An 18,893-nucleotide genomic window follows, 5' to 3' on the forward strand; every position below is an offset into this window, starting at 1 on the left:
CACACCAACTAGGCGTGTTTGGATATTATAGGAAAAGAATATCAATATTGAAAGTGAAACAAAGTTGCCGCTGTAAGATTCAATCCACAAATCAGTAGTATTCATATAAAAGCCGAGGCAAATCAATAATTAACATCAGAGACATATGATATAATAATAATAATAATAATAATAATAATAATAATAATAGATCAGAATAAGAATATATAAGAATAAGAATATATAAGAATAAGAATATATAAGAATAAGAATATTTCTATTCCAATCAAGGGCCCTTGGTGTGCAGCATGACATGTACAAATGATACAATTCATCATGATTTGTAACAGAAAAAAAAACATTTTTATATATTGAATGAACAAGAGTGCACACGCTGAAATGTCTCGCCTTCTATACTAATCATTGATATTATGTTGATAGTCCTAAGTATAAAGGTAAGCTTTATTACAACTGTCACATAATCTTAACATTAGGCAAGATAACTAAACAAAGACCAATGAACCTTGAAAATGAGGTCAAGGTCAGATGAACCATGCCAGGTAGACATGTACAGCTAAAAATACTTATATACAACATATATAGTTGACCCATTACTCATAGTTTAAGAAAAATAGACCAAAACACAAAAACTTAACACTGTGCAATAAACCGTGAAAATGAGGTCACAATCAAATAAAACCTGCGCTACTGACAAAAAGATCATAAAATATTTCCATACACCAAATATAGTTGACCTATGGCATATAGTATTAGATAAAAAGACCAAAACTCAAAAACTCAACTTTGACTACTGAACGATGAAAATGAGGTCAAGGTCACATGACATCTGCCCGCTAGACATGTACACCTTACAATCATTCCATACAACAAATATAGTAGACCTATTGCATATAGTATGAGAAAAACAGACCAAAACACACAAATTTAACTATAACCACTGAACCATGAAAATGAGGTCAAGGTCAGATGACACCTGCCAGTTGGACATGTACACCTTACAGTCCTTCCATACACCGAATATTCTAGCCCTATTGCTTATAGTATCTGAGATATGGACTTGACCACCAAAACTTAACCTTGTTCACTGATCCATGAAATGAGGTCGAGGTCAAGTGAAAACTGTCTGACAGACATGAGGACCTTGCAAGCTACACACATATCAAATATAGTTATCCTATTACTTATAATAAGAGAGAATTCAACATTACAAAAAATTTGAACTTTTTTTTTCAAGTGGTCACTGAACCATGAAAATGAGGTCAAGGACATTGGACATGTGACTGACGGAAACTTCGTAACATGAAGCATCTATATACAAAGTATGAAGTATCCAGGTCTTCCACCTTCTAAAATATAAAGCTTTTAAGAAGTGAGCTAACACCGCCGCCGCCGCCGTAGCCGCCGCCGCCGTTGCCGCCGCCGGATCACTATCCCTATGTCGAGCTTTCTGCAACAAAAGTTGCAGGCTCGACAAAAATGAAACATTAAATTTAGACTTGTATGTCTCTGATACTGTATATATTTGATCTCAAGAATATTTGATACACATATATTGTCTCTGTTAAAAAGTTTTCGTATGATCATAATACGAAAACTTTTAAACAGAGACATGCAATTCATGATTGGTACAATACAAATTTCTTGTATAATACACCGTGACCGTGGATTGAAAAATTCGACATCTAATGCCCAATTTACTGTTCACAAATGTTTGAATTTTTTGAAATACTAAGGCTTTTCTACCTCAGGCATAGATTACCTTAGCTGTATTTTGCAAAACTTTTAGGAATTTTGGTCCTCAATGCTCTTCAACTTCGTACTTTATTTGGCCTTTTTAACTTCTTTGGATTCGAGCGTCACTGGTGAGTCTTTTGTAGACGAAACGCGCGTCTGGCGTATATACTAAATTTAGTCCTGGTATCTATGATGAGTTTATTTACAACTTGACCACTGGGTCGATACCACTGCTGGCGGAGATTTATTTCCCCGAGGGTATCACAAGCCCAGTAGTCAGCACTTTGTGAGCTGACATGAATTGTCATTGATATGGTTATATTTATAAATTTACTGTTTACAAATTTTAGAATTTTTTGGAAATACTGTAAGGCTTTTCTACCTCAGGCATAGATTACCTTAGCTGTATTTGGAAAAACTTTTAGGAATTTTGGTCCTCAATGCTCTTAATTCAACTTCGTACTTTATTTGGCCTTTTTAACTTTTTTGGATTCGAGCGTCACTGATGAGTCTTTTGTAGACGAAACGCGCATCTGGCGTATATACTAAATCAGAGACATATAATGTCATATAATACGTTACATGTATTATATGTCTCTGACTAGTTGTAGCTCCCTTGAAAAAAGAAGGGCAGTTAATAGCAGACAAAGCAAAAGGCAGACATCCTCAACACACAGTTCCAATCAGTGTTTACAACTGAATCAAATAACACCATTCCAGACAAAGGTCCTAGCTCACACCCTGTGATTACACCACTTGAAATATCTTTACCTGGTGTCAAAAAACTACTACACAACATAAACCCTCATAAGGCAACTGGCCCAGACAACATCAGTGGTAGAATATCAAAAGAACTCAAAGATCAAACAGCTCCAATTCTTACACTAATCTTTAAAACGTCATTTGAAACTGGCATAACACCAACAGACTGGAAACACGCCAATGTAGCACCAGCATTTAAAAAAGGGGGAAAATACAAGCAAGAAAATTACCGCCCAATATCATTAACATGTATTTCCTGTAAACTTATGGAGCATATCATCACCAAACACATCATCAACCACCTTGAAAAGAACAATATACTGTATGACCTCCAGCATGGCTTCCGTCAGTCACGATCATGTGAGACTCAACTCATTTCATTCATACAAGAGCGTGCAGCAAATAACAACAATAACACACAAATAGACTTAATTATAATGGATTTTGCCAAAGCATTTGACAAGGTCCCTCATAAAAGACTTCTATACAAACTTAAATATTATGGTATTCAAAAAGAAACGCTCAACTGGGTCGCTGCCTTTTTGAATGACAGAACACAAACACAGGTGATGGAGAGTCATATGACCTGGCTCCAGTCACCTCAGGTGTCCCTCAAGGCACAGTCATGGGCCCAGTATTATTCTTGGTATATATCAACGACCTACCAGAATACTTACAATCCAGTAAGCTCAGACTGTTTGCCGACGACAGTATCATCTACAAAACCATCAAATCTCAAAGTGACTGTGATGCACTCCAGTTAGATTTAGATGCAGCTGCTAAGTGGGAGCAAGACTGGTTGATGGCTTTCCATCCAGACAAATGCACAGTCCTTACAGAAGAAAAACCCATTCAAAAATGACTATATATCCTCCACAATCACAAACTGGAACTTGTCTCTTCGGCTAAATATCTGGGCATTACACTTCAAGCAAACCTAAAATGGTCAAAACATACAGACAACATCATAGCTAATGGCAACAAATCTCTGGGCTTCTTAAAAAGAAACTTAAAAACCTCATGTCAGAACATCAAAACTCAGGCATATCTGGCACTAGTCCGTACAGAACTGGAATATTCATGTTCAGTGTGGGACCCTCACACAGTTGAACAAACCTCCAAAATCGAGATGGTCCAAAGGCGAGCTGCCAGATATGTCTGTAACAGATACCATAACTTCAGTAGCCCGACAGATATGATAAACACCCTAAACTGGCAAACTCTACAGGAAAGAAGAACACGCACAATATTAATAATGTTCGACAAAATAATACATCAAATCGTAGCTATACCATCTGCTATTATCATACCATCAGACAGTAGAACCCGCAAAAACCATAATTATACTTTTAGACACATTTCAACCAAAAAAGATGCATATAAATATTCCGGCATTTTTTCCATATACCATAACTCAGTGGAACTTTAATATTGCCAATGCAAACAGTCGCTGTCGCCACAGTCGACACTTTTAGAGAACAGCTCACACCAGCTGTTCTCCACAAATTCATCTAACTCATTATTAGCCTATGTACATAGTTTTAATCACCTTTTAATTTAACGAGGCCCGATCTAGAACGCGTTTTTGAATATTGCGCAACTCGGGCATTTTTCGGTAGTTGGTTTAACGGTTATAACATAACACATAAAATAAATATAAACAATACCTTTTCTGATTATTTTAGGAACTAAAATGATAAAATAAATCAATTTTTGATCGTAGTTTATATTTTATTTAAATTTATACTGTTATTATTGTTTACGACATAGTTTCGCGCCATTTACGGCAATGTAAACAATATCAGACGACATGCCTAGCAGAAAGAAGAACGGTCGGTTTTTGAAAAACTGTCAGGCAGAGACTTACAACAACAGATTAGACAACATATCTAGACCCGATTTATCCACAACTGATTTTGATACACCATCTACACTCGATTTTGATACTATTTTTACACCCGATTTTGATACTACTTTTACGCCCGATTTTGATACATCTTTTACACCAGGTTCTTTCCAACATGATCACACGTATCAATCCTCTGCATCGTTTGATGAGATCAATGAGTTCTATTTTTCTGGAAAATTAAAGCCAATAGGTTATACCAGACATGTGATTGACATTCAAACCTTTTTCGATAATATGAGATGTTCCAGATGTGACATTACATTAAAGTTAAAAGATGGAATTGGAATTTTGCCTGCTGGTTTATGTGGTCACCTGATTGTTCGTTGTTATAACTGTAATGACTTTGTACGTGTTGCCATGGGCAAAACCCACAATGCATCCCATGGGCCAAGGATATTTGATGTCAACACCAAACTTGCAACTGGTAAGTGCAAAAATAAAATCTGCACACCCTGTATATTTATACTTTATATTCACATGTAGCATGTTTACCTAGTACCAATTCCTGGACTGCAAATAATTATGATGTCTTGCGAGTGCTGCCTTGTAGTCGCATTAGCCTACTCTTTTTCGAAATCTACAAGGGTGTCTTTAACGTGCAAGAGGAATCCATGACAAGTCGCCCCACTGGCAAGTCGCCCCACTCCTAATCGCCCCACTTTTTCACCAACTCGCCCCACTTTAAAAAAAAAAACCGCCCCAACCTGGATTACCAAATCGGCCCACTTTTTAAAAAATTGGCGTACTTGTGAAATGTGTTAAATCCCGTTAATATTACTCCTGAAAACTTGCCCCACTGAATGGAAAACGATAAAATCTAGATTAATATATTATTAACCAGGATGAATTTAGTAAAGCCAACTCGCCCCACTTATGGAAAAAGATGTTATCCCGTTGTATATACATTGTTTAAGTTAAATTCCGTGAATATTACTCCTGCGAACTCGCCCCACTTATGGAAAATGATAATATCTAGATTAATATATTATTAACCAGGATGAATGTAGTAATGCCAACTCGCCCCACTTATGGAAAAAGATGTTATTCCGTGAATATTACTCCTGCCAACTCGCCCCACTTAAAAGAAAATGATAATAATCTAGATTTATATTATATTTAATATTATTAACCAGGATGCCAACTCGCCCCACTTATGGAAAAAGATGTTATCCCGTTGTATATAAGTTAAATTCCGTGAATATTACTCCTGCCAACTCGCCCCACTTGTAGAAAAAGATGTTATCCCATTGTATATAAGTTAAATTCCATGAATATTACTCCTTCCAACTCGCCCCACTTATGGAAAAAGATGCTATCCCATTGAAAACCTTATAGAAACTTCTTATATTATTCCCTTTTTTTAATATAGCAGTAAGAAGTGAGTATTAATATTTCCACTTATGAATAGTACAAGTATGAATAGAGTTAAAATAAATATTTAACATGATTAAACCAATTTCACATGTGGGACGATTTTTTAAAAAGTGGGGCGATTTGGTAATCCAGGTTGGGGCGGTTTTTTTTAAAGTGGGGCGAGTTGGTGAAAAAGTGGGGCGATTAGGTGTGGGGCGACTTGCCAGTGGGGCGACTTGTCTTGCTTCCGTGCAAGAGATATGACTCTCTCTTAACACGGATCAGCCAATTTTCGTCCCCTTCCAACGGACTATCATCGTTACTTTAGTTTATTGCTTTTGGTTGTTTTTTTTCTGTCGGGCAAGAATGTAAAAAATACAAAATCAAATTTACAGAACCAAAATCTTACATCATCCAGTGAAAAGGTACTTTACACAGTAGAATAAAATGCTTCATTGAGCGCTTATCAAACCCTGACAATTGGGGCAATATTGGACACAATATTCCAGCTTGATACTGTCTGAATTAGGATTGTGATTAAATTTGTTGACATAATTATGATATAGCTTTCAGGGCCTTTTGAAGCTACATGTAACTATGCTGAATGGGCTTTGGCTCACTGTTGAAGGCTGTACAGTGACCTTTAGTTGTAAAAACTGTCTTGTGAACAGTTGTCTCATTGGCAATCATACCACATCTTCTTTTTTATATTCTGTACATGTACATTTTAAATTTATTCTGTACTATGCACCAAATACTCAGACTATTGCCCTGATCTTTTTTATGGAACTCTGGTTGTGGCAAACCAACATTTATTTCAATGTGGCCCCACATCAAGGATATGATATAGACCCAGAAAGAAGTCTGTAACATGTATAAATTTTGAGCAATAACTATTAAGAAGTCATATTTTTTATTGATTTAATAAAATCTACCAACCCAACACGCATCGTTTTATAAGTTGTATTTCGTCACATTTGATCATTATCTTATGATACAAAAAAAATACATTGCATCCTGGACTCATCAAAATCTTTTGGGACTCACCATTTCTAAAAGTGATGAGTCCCAGGACTCACCATGAAAAATTCCTAGTGAGAACCCTGACTCTTATAACAAAACCTTTAACATCATGTGCCGCAATGTGGATACATCCAAAATCAGTGAAAATTTGGTGTCAGAATGAGGCCACACTTAGAAATATTTTGGTTTGCCAAAACCCTTAGTACCCAATCTATGCATCGAGAAAGTGGGTATATTTGTTGCTACAATGTAGGTAGGCTATTTCTTTTCTTTTTCTTTTGGCTATGAGAAATTTAAGTATCAATGTTTATAAATCTTCATGTCTATCTGAATAAAAATAAATATTTTCACATTAGGACAATAAAAGATTTTTAAGTAGGTAGTATTTTCAAGGAAGGTACATGTAGCATTAGGGCAAACAAACCTATTCTTTTTTTAGGGTCTGATATAGTCTCCTTGTTCTATATATAGAAAACTGTTTAACCAGACTTTTTATATTTATATTATTTGTGCATTGAAATCATTAAATACTTTTGTTTCTTTTAAAAAAAAATAGCAATTAATTTGGCAGATCAGTTGTCCAGATATATACTGATCATTAAATTGCTAATTGTTAATGAAAAAAACACCACATAAAAATTAAATTGTCTATCAGCTCAAGGCAAGATTTTAAGTAAACATATAAATTAGTAAAAAGGGTTAAGTTAGCTTTTCTCATCACTTTGCGTCCATCATGGTTTTTACAAAAATCTTCTCCTCTGAAACTATACTAAGAAAAATTTAACCAAACTTGTCCACAGTCATCATGATCATTGCGTTTATCATTATGGTATGATACTATCTTGTTAAAAAGATGTGTCCCATGACCCTCCCCCCCCCCCCCCCCCCCCCATGAATCAAGATGGCAGCCATGGCTAAAAATACATACAGTACCCTTCAAGAGTACCAACTCTCCCACACCCTACACCGAGGAAAATGTCGGAGCCACTCCGAAAAACTCCGATATTCCTCCAAAAATGTTGGGAGGAATTTGTGAGTAATCTCTCCCAAAATCAGGTAAATGTTTATTGTGATAACGAGCTCACTCTCTACACCGAGGAATTAATTGCCCTTATCCTACTTTGATCTATACCGGCACAAGACTGAATGGGTAATTGGATTACCTGACAGGTAAAGGTTGAAGTAATAAAGAATTATATTTCCGGTCTACTGTACCAGTTTAAGTGTCAAACAGGTGTATAATTTTAAATGTCTTTAATACTAATTAAATTTCATTTGTGGTAATAAAAACTAAAGTCAAAATATTTTCGTATTTTTTGTTAGCCCATCTAAAAATATCTTAACCTTAATGTACTTGCTTTAAAAAAAAAAACGATTATAAAATATAGCGGAATTTGTGAAAAACAAAATATTCTACTTCAAAGTTAAAGTCTTTATTTAAAAATTATAAGTCTAAAAGTTTTATATATGCAAGTAAAAAGGAAAATTTATTCACCATTCATTAGACAAAATAATTGCCCCGTAATAATTGTTTGAAAGTTTTGTATATTCAAGTAAAAAGGAAAATATTATTCACCATTCGTTATGCTTAACAATTACGGCATTTTCGTTTTACGATTTGTTGGCAGTACAGCAGAATAATAATACATTTCCGTTACAACAGGAATACTTCCAGCTGCATTAATTCAACTTTGTTTAATATTAACTTTCGCACAATGAATGTAAATTTGTGTATTTTCAACAAAAGATTTTAAAAACAATTATTTGCCGTGCGAAGACAATTCCACGATACACATCTCAGTTATCAACAGTTTGGGTTGAACTTGAACTTGACTTACTTAACAATGTTAAATGCTAAAAATAGTTAACATCAATGTTATCCACAGCACGAGTTTTTTAAAGGGCGGGAAAAAATATCGCGTACTAGTAAACTCAGGTGACCTTTCTGGCCGACCGTGGGAAAGTCCATTCAAGGTTTCTAAAGTTGCAGAACGACATTTTTGTGCAATCGTATTGAGGCTCCAGAAGGTCCTTTTACAATTGATTTATAGGCGGTTGGGAAATTTTGAAAATAAAATGATGACTGATTTAACTGGAATAGAATATTATGATGGGCAATTATGAGGTTTGATAAATTTTATTAATAATTAAAGGATTAGTGACCTATCGGATAGCGATAAGCGGATTACTTATCATCACAACTTTTAACATCTTTTGTAAACGTAAAATGATTGAGCGTCATAAACTTGTCAAACACCGGTAGAATTATAGTACATTTATTATATAATTAATGTGAAAATATTTTTCACTTTCCAAATTCAAATGACGAAATTGATATAAATACTTTCGTCAATTTGAAAACCGTTCCGTAAAATGCGAAAATGACGAGCGCTATCAATATCACTTGAAATTATTTTCTTTGTCAACAGAGTTGTCATTTAACAGTTTCTGTTCGTAATTTGAATTATTCAAGTCTGTATAAATGTACCGAGGTGGTGAAACATAATATTTTACATTGCTCAATAAATTAAGTTTACTTGATGATCCGATGAATCGGGTTACCGAAAAAACAACATGATTTTATTAGCCAGTTGATTTTTTAATAATGAACAATTAATGCGCTGATATTGCTTATTGAATAAGTTATAAAAGAAACTAATTGTGGCAAAATCGTCCTTGCTGAAAGAACACAGTTACACAATGTATGACCTGACCGGACTGTAATAGAAACACAAAATAACAATTTTCTTCATACTTTTTCGTATGTACGTTCTATTTTAAAGATAACGGCATAAGACACAAATATAAAGGATAATAATTATCTTATTCTAAATGACATTGTCACATCTTTATCTGTCAAAGAAAGGAAAACATTTGTTCAATTTATAATACCGTGATTTTAAAGCACACCTGTGCAACCAAGATCGATTAAATGTTCAAAGGTAAATTATCTGGGTAATCCAATTATGTTGTCACGCGCCGTTAATTTGAAGTACATCCGATGGGCAATAAACCAATTAACAGCCACGCGGTGTTGGGAGAGAATCTTTGGAGGATTTTAGGAGTGAAATCCGCGGTACTCGGTGTGATTCCGAGAAACACGGAAATCGGAGAAAAAAGTTATCGAATCGATATTTTTGAAGAGTACTGTAGGGTAAAATGCAGTTTTTTTTTGTTCATTACATGTAGGTCAAGTTTTATCTGCCCTTTAATTTTCAGACCATTCGGGCAACTTGTTGTTGGGCTGCTGCCCCGGAATTAGTAATTTTAGGAAAATTTTGCAGCCTTTGGTTATAATCTTTTGATGTCACGAAATATCAATGTTATCTGTACAAGACTTACAACATGTAGAAGCAGATAGAAAGCGAGGCTGTGGCGAGAAAAAGTTTTTTTCCAGCCAAGTACAAATAAAATTTATATTTCACTATAAACTGCAACTCTTATAACTGATCTAATTGATGTATTTAGAGTAGAAACTATCATTTCTTACTTATAAGCCAAAGGCGTAAAATTTCCGCCAACCTGTATATTTTATTGACGTCATCAATTAAACTGTACAGAAAACCATTGTCTACGTCATATACAAGGGGATATATACATGTACGATCACTGACTGTTTATCACAGATGAATTATAGTCGATGCAATTTGACTGCTCATATAGCACAGCTGCAGTATGTCACCTTATATTAGTACTGTTGTTCAAATTTTTAGTTTTAAAATATATATATGTTAGATATAGGAAGATGTGGTGTGAGTGCCAATGAGACAACTCTCCATCCAAATAACAATTTATAAAAGTAAACCATTATTATATAAGGTCAATGTACGGCCTTCAACTTGGAGCCAACGGTCTAATCTATATAAAAACGAGTAACGAGAAACATGTATAAATTACATAAACACATGATAACTACTGTACATCAGATTCCTATATGTACATAAATGTATTGACACATACAAATACTGCAATTTTTTAAATGAAAATTAATATTTCAGGTATGTACCACAGTGGAATAGGACCAATACAGCTTAATAATTTATTTACATCACTAAATTTGCCAAATGTCAGTGAAAGCCTGATAAGAAGACGTTGTGAAGAGGTTGGGCCTATTCTTGAAAATATAGCACAACAATCCGTAGACAATGCTTTGTTTGAGGAGGGATTGCTAACAAAAACTTGTGAGTAAATCAATGATGACTCTTTAATGACAGATTTGTGTAAGCCTGATATTTTCTAGTATTGAATATCAATCTACAAAGGATTGAACCACTCTACACATGTCATGAATATTAATGTGAATGTGATTTGTTGTGTGAAAATTAGCACTATTTTGAATGAGCATGAAATGAAGTTTAAATCATAATTAACGCAACATAGGTTTTTATATGTCAGTCTTTAAAGAAAAATAGAACTTTATTCATATGATAAACAAGAGGCTAGCTAGATCTGGCTTTGTTCACATGTAATTTGTCTATTATTTGAGTTTGTTAACTTTCAAAAAACCTGCTATGAAACAATGAACACCAAACTAAGTCTTAATTATCCTTATTTAGTACAAGGTTTGTGTTTTATTTTCTCTTTTGTAAAAAAAACATGGCTGCCATTGCTATAAATAAATCATAGGGTTGAAATGCAGATTTTGGCTTATAACTCTGAAACTAAAGCAATTAGTATATATTTGACATGGGGTCAAGATCTATATTCCCTTAAATTTTCAGGGGAATCAGACATTGCCTGACCTGTTGTAGGGTTGCTGTCCATATGTAGTGCTTTTATCTTTTAACTTGTCAATCATTTTTTCATTTCAGGTAATTTACAAGCCGATAATGACAGTGATGCAATTCATGCCATTGCTAGTGGGTCAGAAACTGCAACAAGCAGTAGTGGAATAGCTTCAACAGATAACACTAATCCTGTGTGTGGCCCTATTAGTGTAACTGGAATAACAGCATCAGCAGACGGAGCTTATCAGAGAAGGGGCTCAGGAAGGTGTTACAATAGTTTGTCTGGTAACTATATCTTTATTATTTACCTATCTCAAGATGGAAGTATTATGATCTGTTTACATGTCATACTAAAACTAAAAAAAAACTTATTTTATTCTTAAAACTAAGAAATATTGAACAGATATATCATTCTTGGAAGCAGGGTTTCCGTTGGCAGCCTCCATTTTTACACATTTTGGAAAAGAAAAAAAAATGTTTGCAATGAAAGATTCATCGTTTGCAAAAGAATTTGGCTAAAGAAATTATAACAATTGGATTTTATCCATCTTGTTTACCTTTTACGGGTTTCTTGGACAAAATGAATACTTCATCAGACAATATTGATTTATTTGTCACTTAGGGGCCTTTAACAGTTGACTATACTGTATTGGCTTTGCTCATTGTTAAAGGCCGTACAGTGACCTATAATTGTTAATTTCTATGTCATCTTGGGCTCTTGTGGAGAGTTGTCTCATGTGCAATCATACCACATCTTCTTTTTTTTTCTCTTTTGGTTTTTTTCTAAGTAAGGAAAATTGTATGTAAAATATGTTTATGTTTGTTGGCAAAACTAAATTGAAAAAGGCATAGAGGTAAAAAAGAATATTTTCCACCAGCAGAAAAACATATGTGTATAAAAATGAACAGGGTTATAAAAATGAAATAAATTTGAATAAAAATACATTAAAAATACTCCTGGTATCAACTATTTTTATGAAGGGTACAATAATGTGAATAATATATATGAGGAGCTAGATTCCTTTTGACATGAAAGTGGGTGTAACACGTAATTAGTGAAATCCAGTAATTTAAAAAAAATATTCAATGGAAAACTTATTTTGTAGGAACAACTTCCATGATTGGGAAAAAAACAGGAAAGGTTGTTGGCTATAGTGCTCGATATAAGAGATGCAGGAAATGTGATGTGGCAAAATTAAAAAAACAGCTACCAACAAAACATAAATGTCGTAAGAATTGGTGTGGCTCAGCCAAATCTATGGAACCAGACATGATTGTGGAAATACTAAAAGACGCCAAAAAGAAAGATACCCCGGTAATAACACTAATAGGAGATGACGATTGCACAGCATTCAATCGGGCAAGATGTGAAGTTGACTCATGTTTGGAAAAGGTCAGTGACATCAATCATGTAAAGAAGAACATATCAAATAGGCTCCACAAAATAAAAGGCAAATATAAAGAGCTGTCTGTAAAAACAATTACTGCTCTCATTAAAAGTTTTTCTTTCATGTTAGCCCAAAACAAAGGTGACTCAGACAGAATAAAGAACAGTTTACCATCTGTAGTGCTACACCAGTTTGGTAATCATGATGGATGTGGAGACTGGTGCCAAATGAAAAACAAACCCACAGCAAAGCACAGAAATCTACCATGGGGTGCAGATCTCAAAGATGAAAACTTGAAAAAAGATCTTTTAAAAGTGTTTACAGACCTTGACCCGGGAAAGATGAGCAAACTAGATTCCAGTAATCCTAATGAAAGCTTTAACAACACTGTTCGATCAAAGGCCCCAAAAGACAAGCATTACAGTGAGAGTGGAAGTTTAGCTCACAGATTGTCTGCTGCTGTTTGTCAAAAAAATGAAGGCTACAAATATGTTGCACAGGTACTAATAATTTATTTAAATAAAGTATAAATATAAAAACATTCATCAAATTATTTTTTTAAACAGAATATGGTTTATAAACTTGAAAAACTGTAAAACTGGTTCACTAATTAGGTTAAGTTGAAAGATAAACCATAATCACATGAAACTCATAGATATAAAAAAGAAGATATGGTATGATTGCCAATGAGACAACTCTCCATGAGACAAACTTGACACAGAAATTAACAATTATATATATAGGTGACTGTATGGCCTTCAACAATGAGCCAAGCCCATACTGCATAGTCAGCTATAAAAGGCACGAAATGACAATGTAAAACAATTCAGAGCAAACTAACCGCCTTATTTTTATAAAAGAAATAGAACAAAAAACAAATTTGTAACACTAACACATAAACAAACAACAACCACAGAATTACAGGTTCCTTACTTGAGACAGGCACATACATAGAAAAAAATATATCAAAAAGAATAATATAAATGTTGTTTAGGATGGTAGCTTTGTGAAATGTTATCATACACAATGTAAGACACAGCTCCCAAGTTCTTGTGTGTTTTTTTTAGGTCCATGAAGAGCTTGGTCTTAGTCCTGGAATTGCCACAACAGTAACAGCTGCAATAAGAGACAAGGATGTTAACAGGAAAAGGACTGTAGCAAAGACTAAGGAATTTAAGGTTTGATTTAAAAGCATTTCAGAATTTTCATTCGAACACAATCTTTATACATTAAATGACTTTTAAGGAGATTGATAAATTCTAAACATAGTTTTATGCAGCCTTTTGAAATTTCTTATTTTCATGATAAAAAAAATTTAAAATCCCTGTTTAGTGGGAGTTACATCCCTTTGATCATATGATAGAAAGTTTTAAATGAAAAAAAATCCTCTAAATTGTTGGTTTTTTTTTAAAATTTTATATAAAGTATTATCCTATTGTATCATTATAACTATGTGAATAAACATTAAATTTGTCATGCTTTAGAGTGTGTAGACTTTATTTTACAGTTACAACGTTTAAAACTTAAAAGTCAGAGATCTTCAGAAACAAGAAGTCATGAAATCAGGGAAGGGGACACTTACTGCTCAAATGTCATTGGTATGTATAAATTTTATCTGTACGTCTTCAATAAGAATTTAAAAAAACAATAATTGTTCCTACAACATGTTATCAAAGCACTACCCATATATAAAATATATTTCAAAATATTTGATATAAAATTATAGTTATATTAATTTGGGATTTACTATTTTCTAACAAAGAAAGATAATTTTTGTTAGAGTTTTTTGACAACATAGATGTTTGGGGAATATGATTGAACTTTCATGATGAACAACCTTTTAATATAATTTTGACAATGAAAGAACATGACTAATTTCCATTAATGAAATTGCCCTGCTAACATTATTGGTAAATTATTTATAATACTGTTACTCTCTTTTGTGGTTTCTATTTCATATAACTTATATTATGTTTTTTTTTCAAATATCCAAATATACAATTTTCAAATATACATTTATCCAATATATAACAATATCAAAATAAGAAAGAAATTTGAAATCAAAATGTATTTTGAAGATTTAACAAAAAAAAAGTGTTTCCATTACTTTTTCATATGACAGTGGATTACAACACAAAAACCGAAACAGTGTTATTACATCCCTTCTTTCTAATTTTATACATTATATTGAATTTTTCCAGATAGGTCTTCTTACAAGATATAATTTGACCTCAATTGTATATTTTAGCTGATGCACAAGAACCTGATTTGACAGTTATTCCAGGACCATCAGAGGACAACTGTGAAAATATTGAGAAAGTTGTAGTTTTTTATGATTTAGAGACCACAGGACTAAGTATGATATAAATATGAATTGGAAATAGTAAAGCATCAAGTTTATTTGTACAAGCTTCAGGAGTAAGGGAATATGCCAGACTTGCCAAACAATTTCACCTATCAGCCAAGTATTCACAAAAACTTGATATTTTCTGACAATATTATATACTTATTGACTGACAGGCTGTAAGGACAAATCATTGAATGGATAAAGAATGGAAGCATAGTTAAACTTGCTATTGTTTGAAAAAGCCAGTCAATAACTATTTTTTTATAAAGAAAACCATGGCATCAGAATGATGTATTATCAGACTATGATGTCACTTTTATCCAAAGACAAAAGTTCAGGAAATGGTTAAAAACTATTTGCTGGTTAAGTCTTTTTTACTATTAGGTAAATAGTCAAGAGAAAATTTTCTAAAAAAAAAAGCTTGTGTTCGTTTATAGTTCTATTGTAAAAAAAAAAACACTGTCGTATAACAATGGTATTTTATTCGGAAAAAGTTCTAGACAATCAGGAATTCATTAGTTGAGCCAAATAATGTCCTTCCACCTTTTTAATCTGCAACTTTTTAGAATGCCTCATCAAGGAAATGTTATGAAACTTACACAAAATTTAAGTCATAGATGCACATTTATTGGAAAATATAAAGAAAAAAAATCCTGGTCTAAGAAATTCCAAGGGAGATAATTGATATAATTTAGTTAATCAAATGTGGGATGTGGAGGTATCCTTTAGTAAGTTGAGTCATATTCCTATGCAATACTCTCAGACTGCTAAGTACTATCCATACTGATCTGTGTCCACTATTGTTACTCTTGGTTTAATTATACAAAAGAAATTTGCAATTGAACTTTTACCATGACAATCATTCAATCTACTTATTTTCATCAATTTATTAAGTTATTTTCTTTTTTATATAGGTAGACAAAGTTCAATTACACAAATCTCTGCAGTTTGTGAAGAACAGGAATTTAACAGATACGCAACTCCTACTCAAGAAATTTCAGAAGATGCATGTAGAGTGACAGGATTAAAGTTTAATACAGCGACAAATGAGCTCCTTTACAATGATGAACCAGTTTCACATAAACACCCACAGCAAGTTCTTTTAGATTTCATACAGTTTTTAATGTCACTTTGTGCCAGTGACAAACACATTGTGCTTGCTGCTCATAACAATAGGCGATTTGACAGTATCATACTATTTAATCAATTAAAATTTTATAAATTATGGAATCATTTTTCAAGATATATTGTTGGATTCTGTGATACTTTACCTTTTTTCAAAATGTTGTATCCAGAATTTGAAAATTACAAGCAAGAGTATATTGCTCAGAAACTGTTGAATGAAGCTTATTCCGCTCACAACGCTTTAGATGATTGTAGAATGCTTATGTCTCTTGTAAAAAAGACGGAGAAAATTGATGTTCTCCTATCTGACTATTTTTACAGCAGTCACCAAGTTACATTTCAGGGTGTGCAACCGAATAAAGAGTCATTAGAACACTTGTTAAGAAATAAGGTCCTCTCTAGAACAATTTTCAAGAAACTTGAAGATTCAACATTGACTTACAATCATCTGAAAATTTCTTATCATAGAGATGGATTTGATGGTCTATTTTATTTGTTGAGTGAAAAGACAGGCAGTGGAAAGGCCAGAATTAGTAACAATCGTCGAGTGATCCAAAAGATAGCTGACTTTTTTTCTAATGAAGAATGATGTTATTACTGTATACAGTGACTATACACATGAACATGTATTGATAAATAGGGCAGCATTTAATATTTATACATGCGCTTTAAACAAAATAGGGGTTTACTGTTCTACCTCTGTCTGTGCCATAAATATATTTTGTTTAATTTTTTGAGGAACTTGAAGACGAGGATTTCTGATATTTTATTTCAGGGTTTATAAGTAAGCTTTAACCTGTGATGCATTTTAAGATTCCCCACTCAACAACTTCCTGTTTAACAAAATTAGTATGATTTTACACATTATAGCCAAGTTGATATTTTTTTTGTCACATTTTTCTCAGAAACTACTATATAAGTCAGCAATACCATGTGATTCTTTTTCAGATTCATCAATCAACAACATCCCGTTTATCTTACACTTGTATCATTTCACACATGATAGCAATGTGGAAAATTTTAGTTGCATTTTTCCCAGGAACAATTTCAATTTACCAAGATTTCTGAAATTTCAACATCTTTCTGTTTTATAAGGAAATATTCAGGTGGGGGTATCATTTTACCTACATCACGGTATGTAATTCTGTCTGTCTATTAATCTTTCGACAATGATTTCTTCGCTTCTATGAGAGGGAATGATTTTATATGAAGCCCAGAGCTTGATCATGGAGAGTTGTAAGCATTTTTTTTATCTGGTATGCAGCCAAATTAATTACTCAGTTTAAAGTATGACTGCTGAATGTACAAGGAAATTATTTTTGTAAAGTTTTCTTGGCTTTTATGAAAGGGGATGATTTTATATTTGGCCCAAAGCTTGATAATATTGAGTTGTAACGATTAAGCAGTTTTTAGATCTGAATTCAGCCACTTTGTGTTTGCTGATAGTTTTAAATGTAACTACTCATTGTACAAGGTAAAAGTTTGTCTTCAAAATTGTCTTTAGAAGCTTCTATGAAAGGGAATAATTTCATATTTGGTCCAGAATAGACTCCAGATCTTAACATGTTGAGTGCAATAATTAGATCTTCAGTACAGGAACTTCCTGTAAGAGGGTAGTTTGAAATTTTACTACCAATTGTATTTGTGTATAAGGAAAATTTGTGAACAAAATTTTCTTGGCTTCTCTACAAGACAATCATTTTATATTTGTTAACCTTTTGTAAATTTGTGTAATACTAATGGATATCTTGGATAAACCAGTAGGAAAACTTGAATCACATTTTCCTGAGTGACCATCTGTTCAGTTTATATTGATAAGTTATGCTTGGAAGGATGGGTACGTCAATAAACGCCTTTGCCAAAACTGCTTCCCTAATATAGTCATGCGCAGTACACATGAAAAGAATTTGAGGTCTGAAGAAAGATAAAATTTGGAAAACAAATATTAAAAATGTATCAATTAATAATTATCAGAATTTAGCACATTTTTTTAGAACGTGGTTGCTTTGTAATCTGGTCTCAGACTCACAAATTCAACATAAAAGCCCTCTTTTTTGTTTGTAAGTTTAGGACTCCGTCCAGTAAATAAGTTTAATCCTATAATGTTGCACAAAAATTACAATTTCATTTGATTTCAGTTATCAACCTTATGTTTTAGGGACTTTAAAAATCTGTTCATAAACATATATAGTTACCTTGTTTTCATTGTTGAATTTATGTTATTTGTTATATTGTTAATATTGAAATTATTAAATACTCAATCAGTAAGAGATTGTTTTTTTTTATTATGTTTATCTGGCCTAGAAACCAAAGAATAGATCAGGGAGTGTTAGTTCTGTCTGTAGTAATGAACATTGTTGGAACAAATGCATGAAGTCATCACCAAGTCTCCCGGGTGCAGTAGATATAAACAAATAAGAAGATGTGGTATGATTACGAATGAAACCGATTCAGCTATAAAGGCTCACAATATGATCTGCACTGAATGACATTGGAATTGACTACTGACAGTCTTCTCCATATTG

At 33.1% G+C, this 18,893-nt stretch overlaps 1 protein-coding gene across 1 annotated transcript; it reads left to right on the forward strand.

The window, feature by feature from the left end:
* The first annotated feature begins 4,058 nt into the window (after nt 1-4,058).
* On the forward strand, nt 4,059-18,638 carry LOC143055951 (uncharacterized). The gene is made up of 8 exons (XM_076229009.1): nt 4,059-4,829; nt 10,780-10,966; nt 11,717-11,793; nt 12,615-13,396; nt 13,964-14,074; nt 14,404-14,494; nt 15,145-15,252; nt 16,158-18,638. The coding sequence occupies exons 1-8, from the start codon at nt 4,307-4,309 to the stop codon at nt 16,955-16,957; spliced, it is 2,679 nt and encodes an 892-aa protein (XP_076085124.1). The 5' UTR covers nt 4,059-4,306; the 3' UTR covers nt 16,958-18,638.
* The last annotated feature ends 255 nt before the right edge of the window (nt 18,639-18,893 follow it).

The sequence above is a fragment of the Mytilus galloprovincialis genome, chromosome 13 (assembly GCF_965363235.1).
Source record: "Mytilus galloprovincialis chromosome 13, xbMytGall1.hap1.1, whole genome shotgun sequence".
In the NCBI taxonomy this organism is placed as follows: Eukaryota; Metazoa; Mollusca; class Bivalvia; order Mytilida; family Mytilidae; genus Mytilus; species Mytilus galloprovincialis.

Excerpts from the sequence above, each read along its gene's own strand:
- LOC143055951 (XM_076229009.1), top strand. The coding sequence starts at position 4,307 with ATGCCTAGCAGAAAGAAGAACGGTCGGTTTTTGAAAAACTGTCAGGCA. Across the intron at positions 13,397-13,963 it reads GCTACAAATATGTTGCACAG|GTCCATGAAGAGCTTGGTCT; the intron begins GTACTAATAATT and ends TGTTTTTTTTAG. Across the intron at positions 14,495-15,144 it reads TTACTGCTCAAATGTCATTG|CTGATGCACAAGAACCTGAT; the intron begins GTATGTATAAAT and ends TGTATATTTTAG.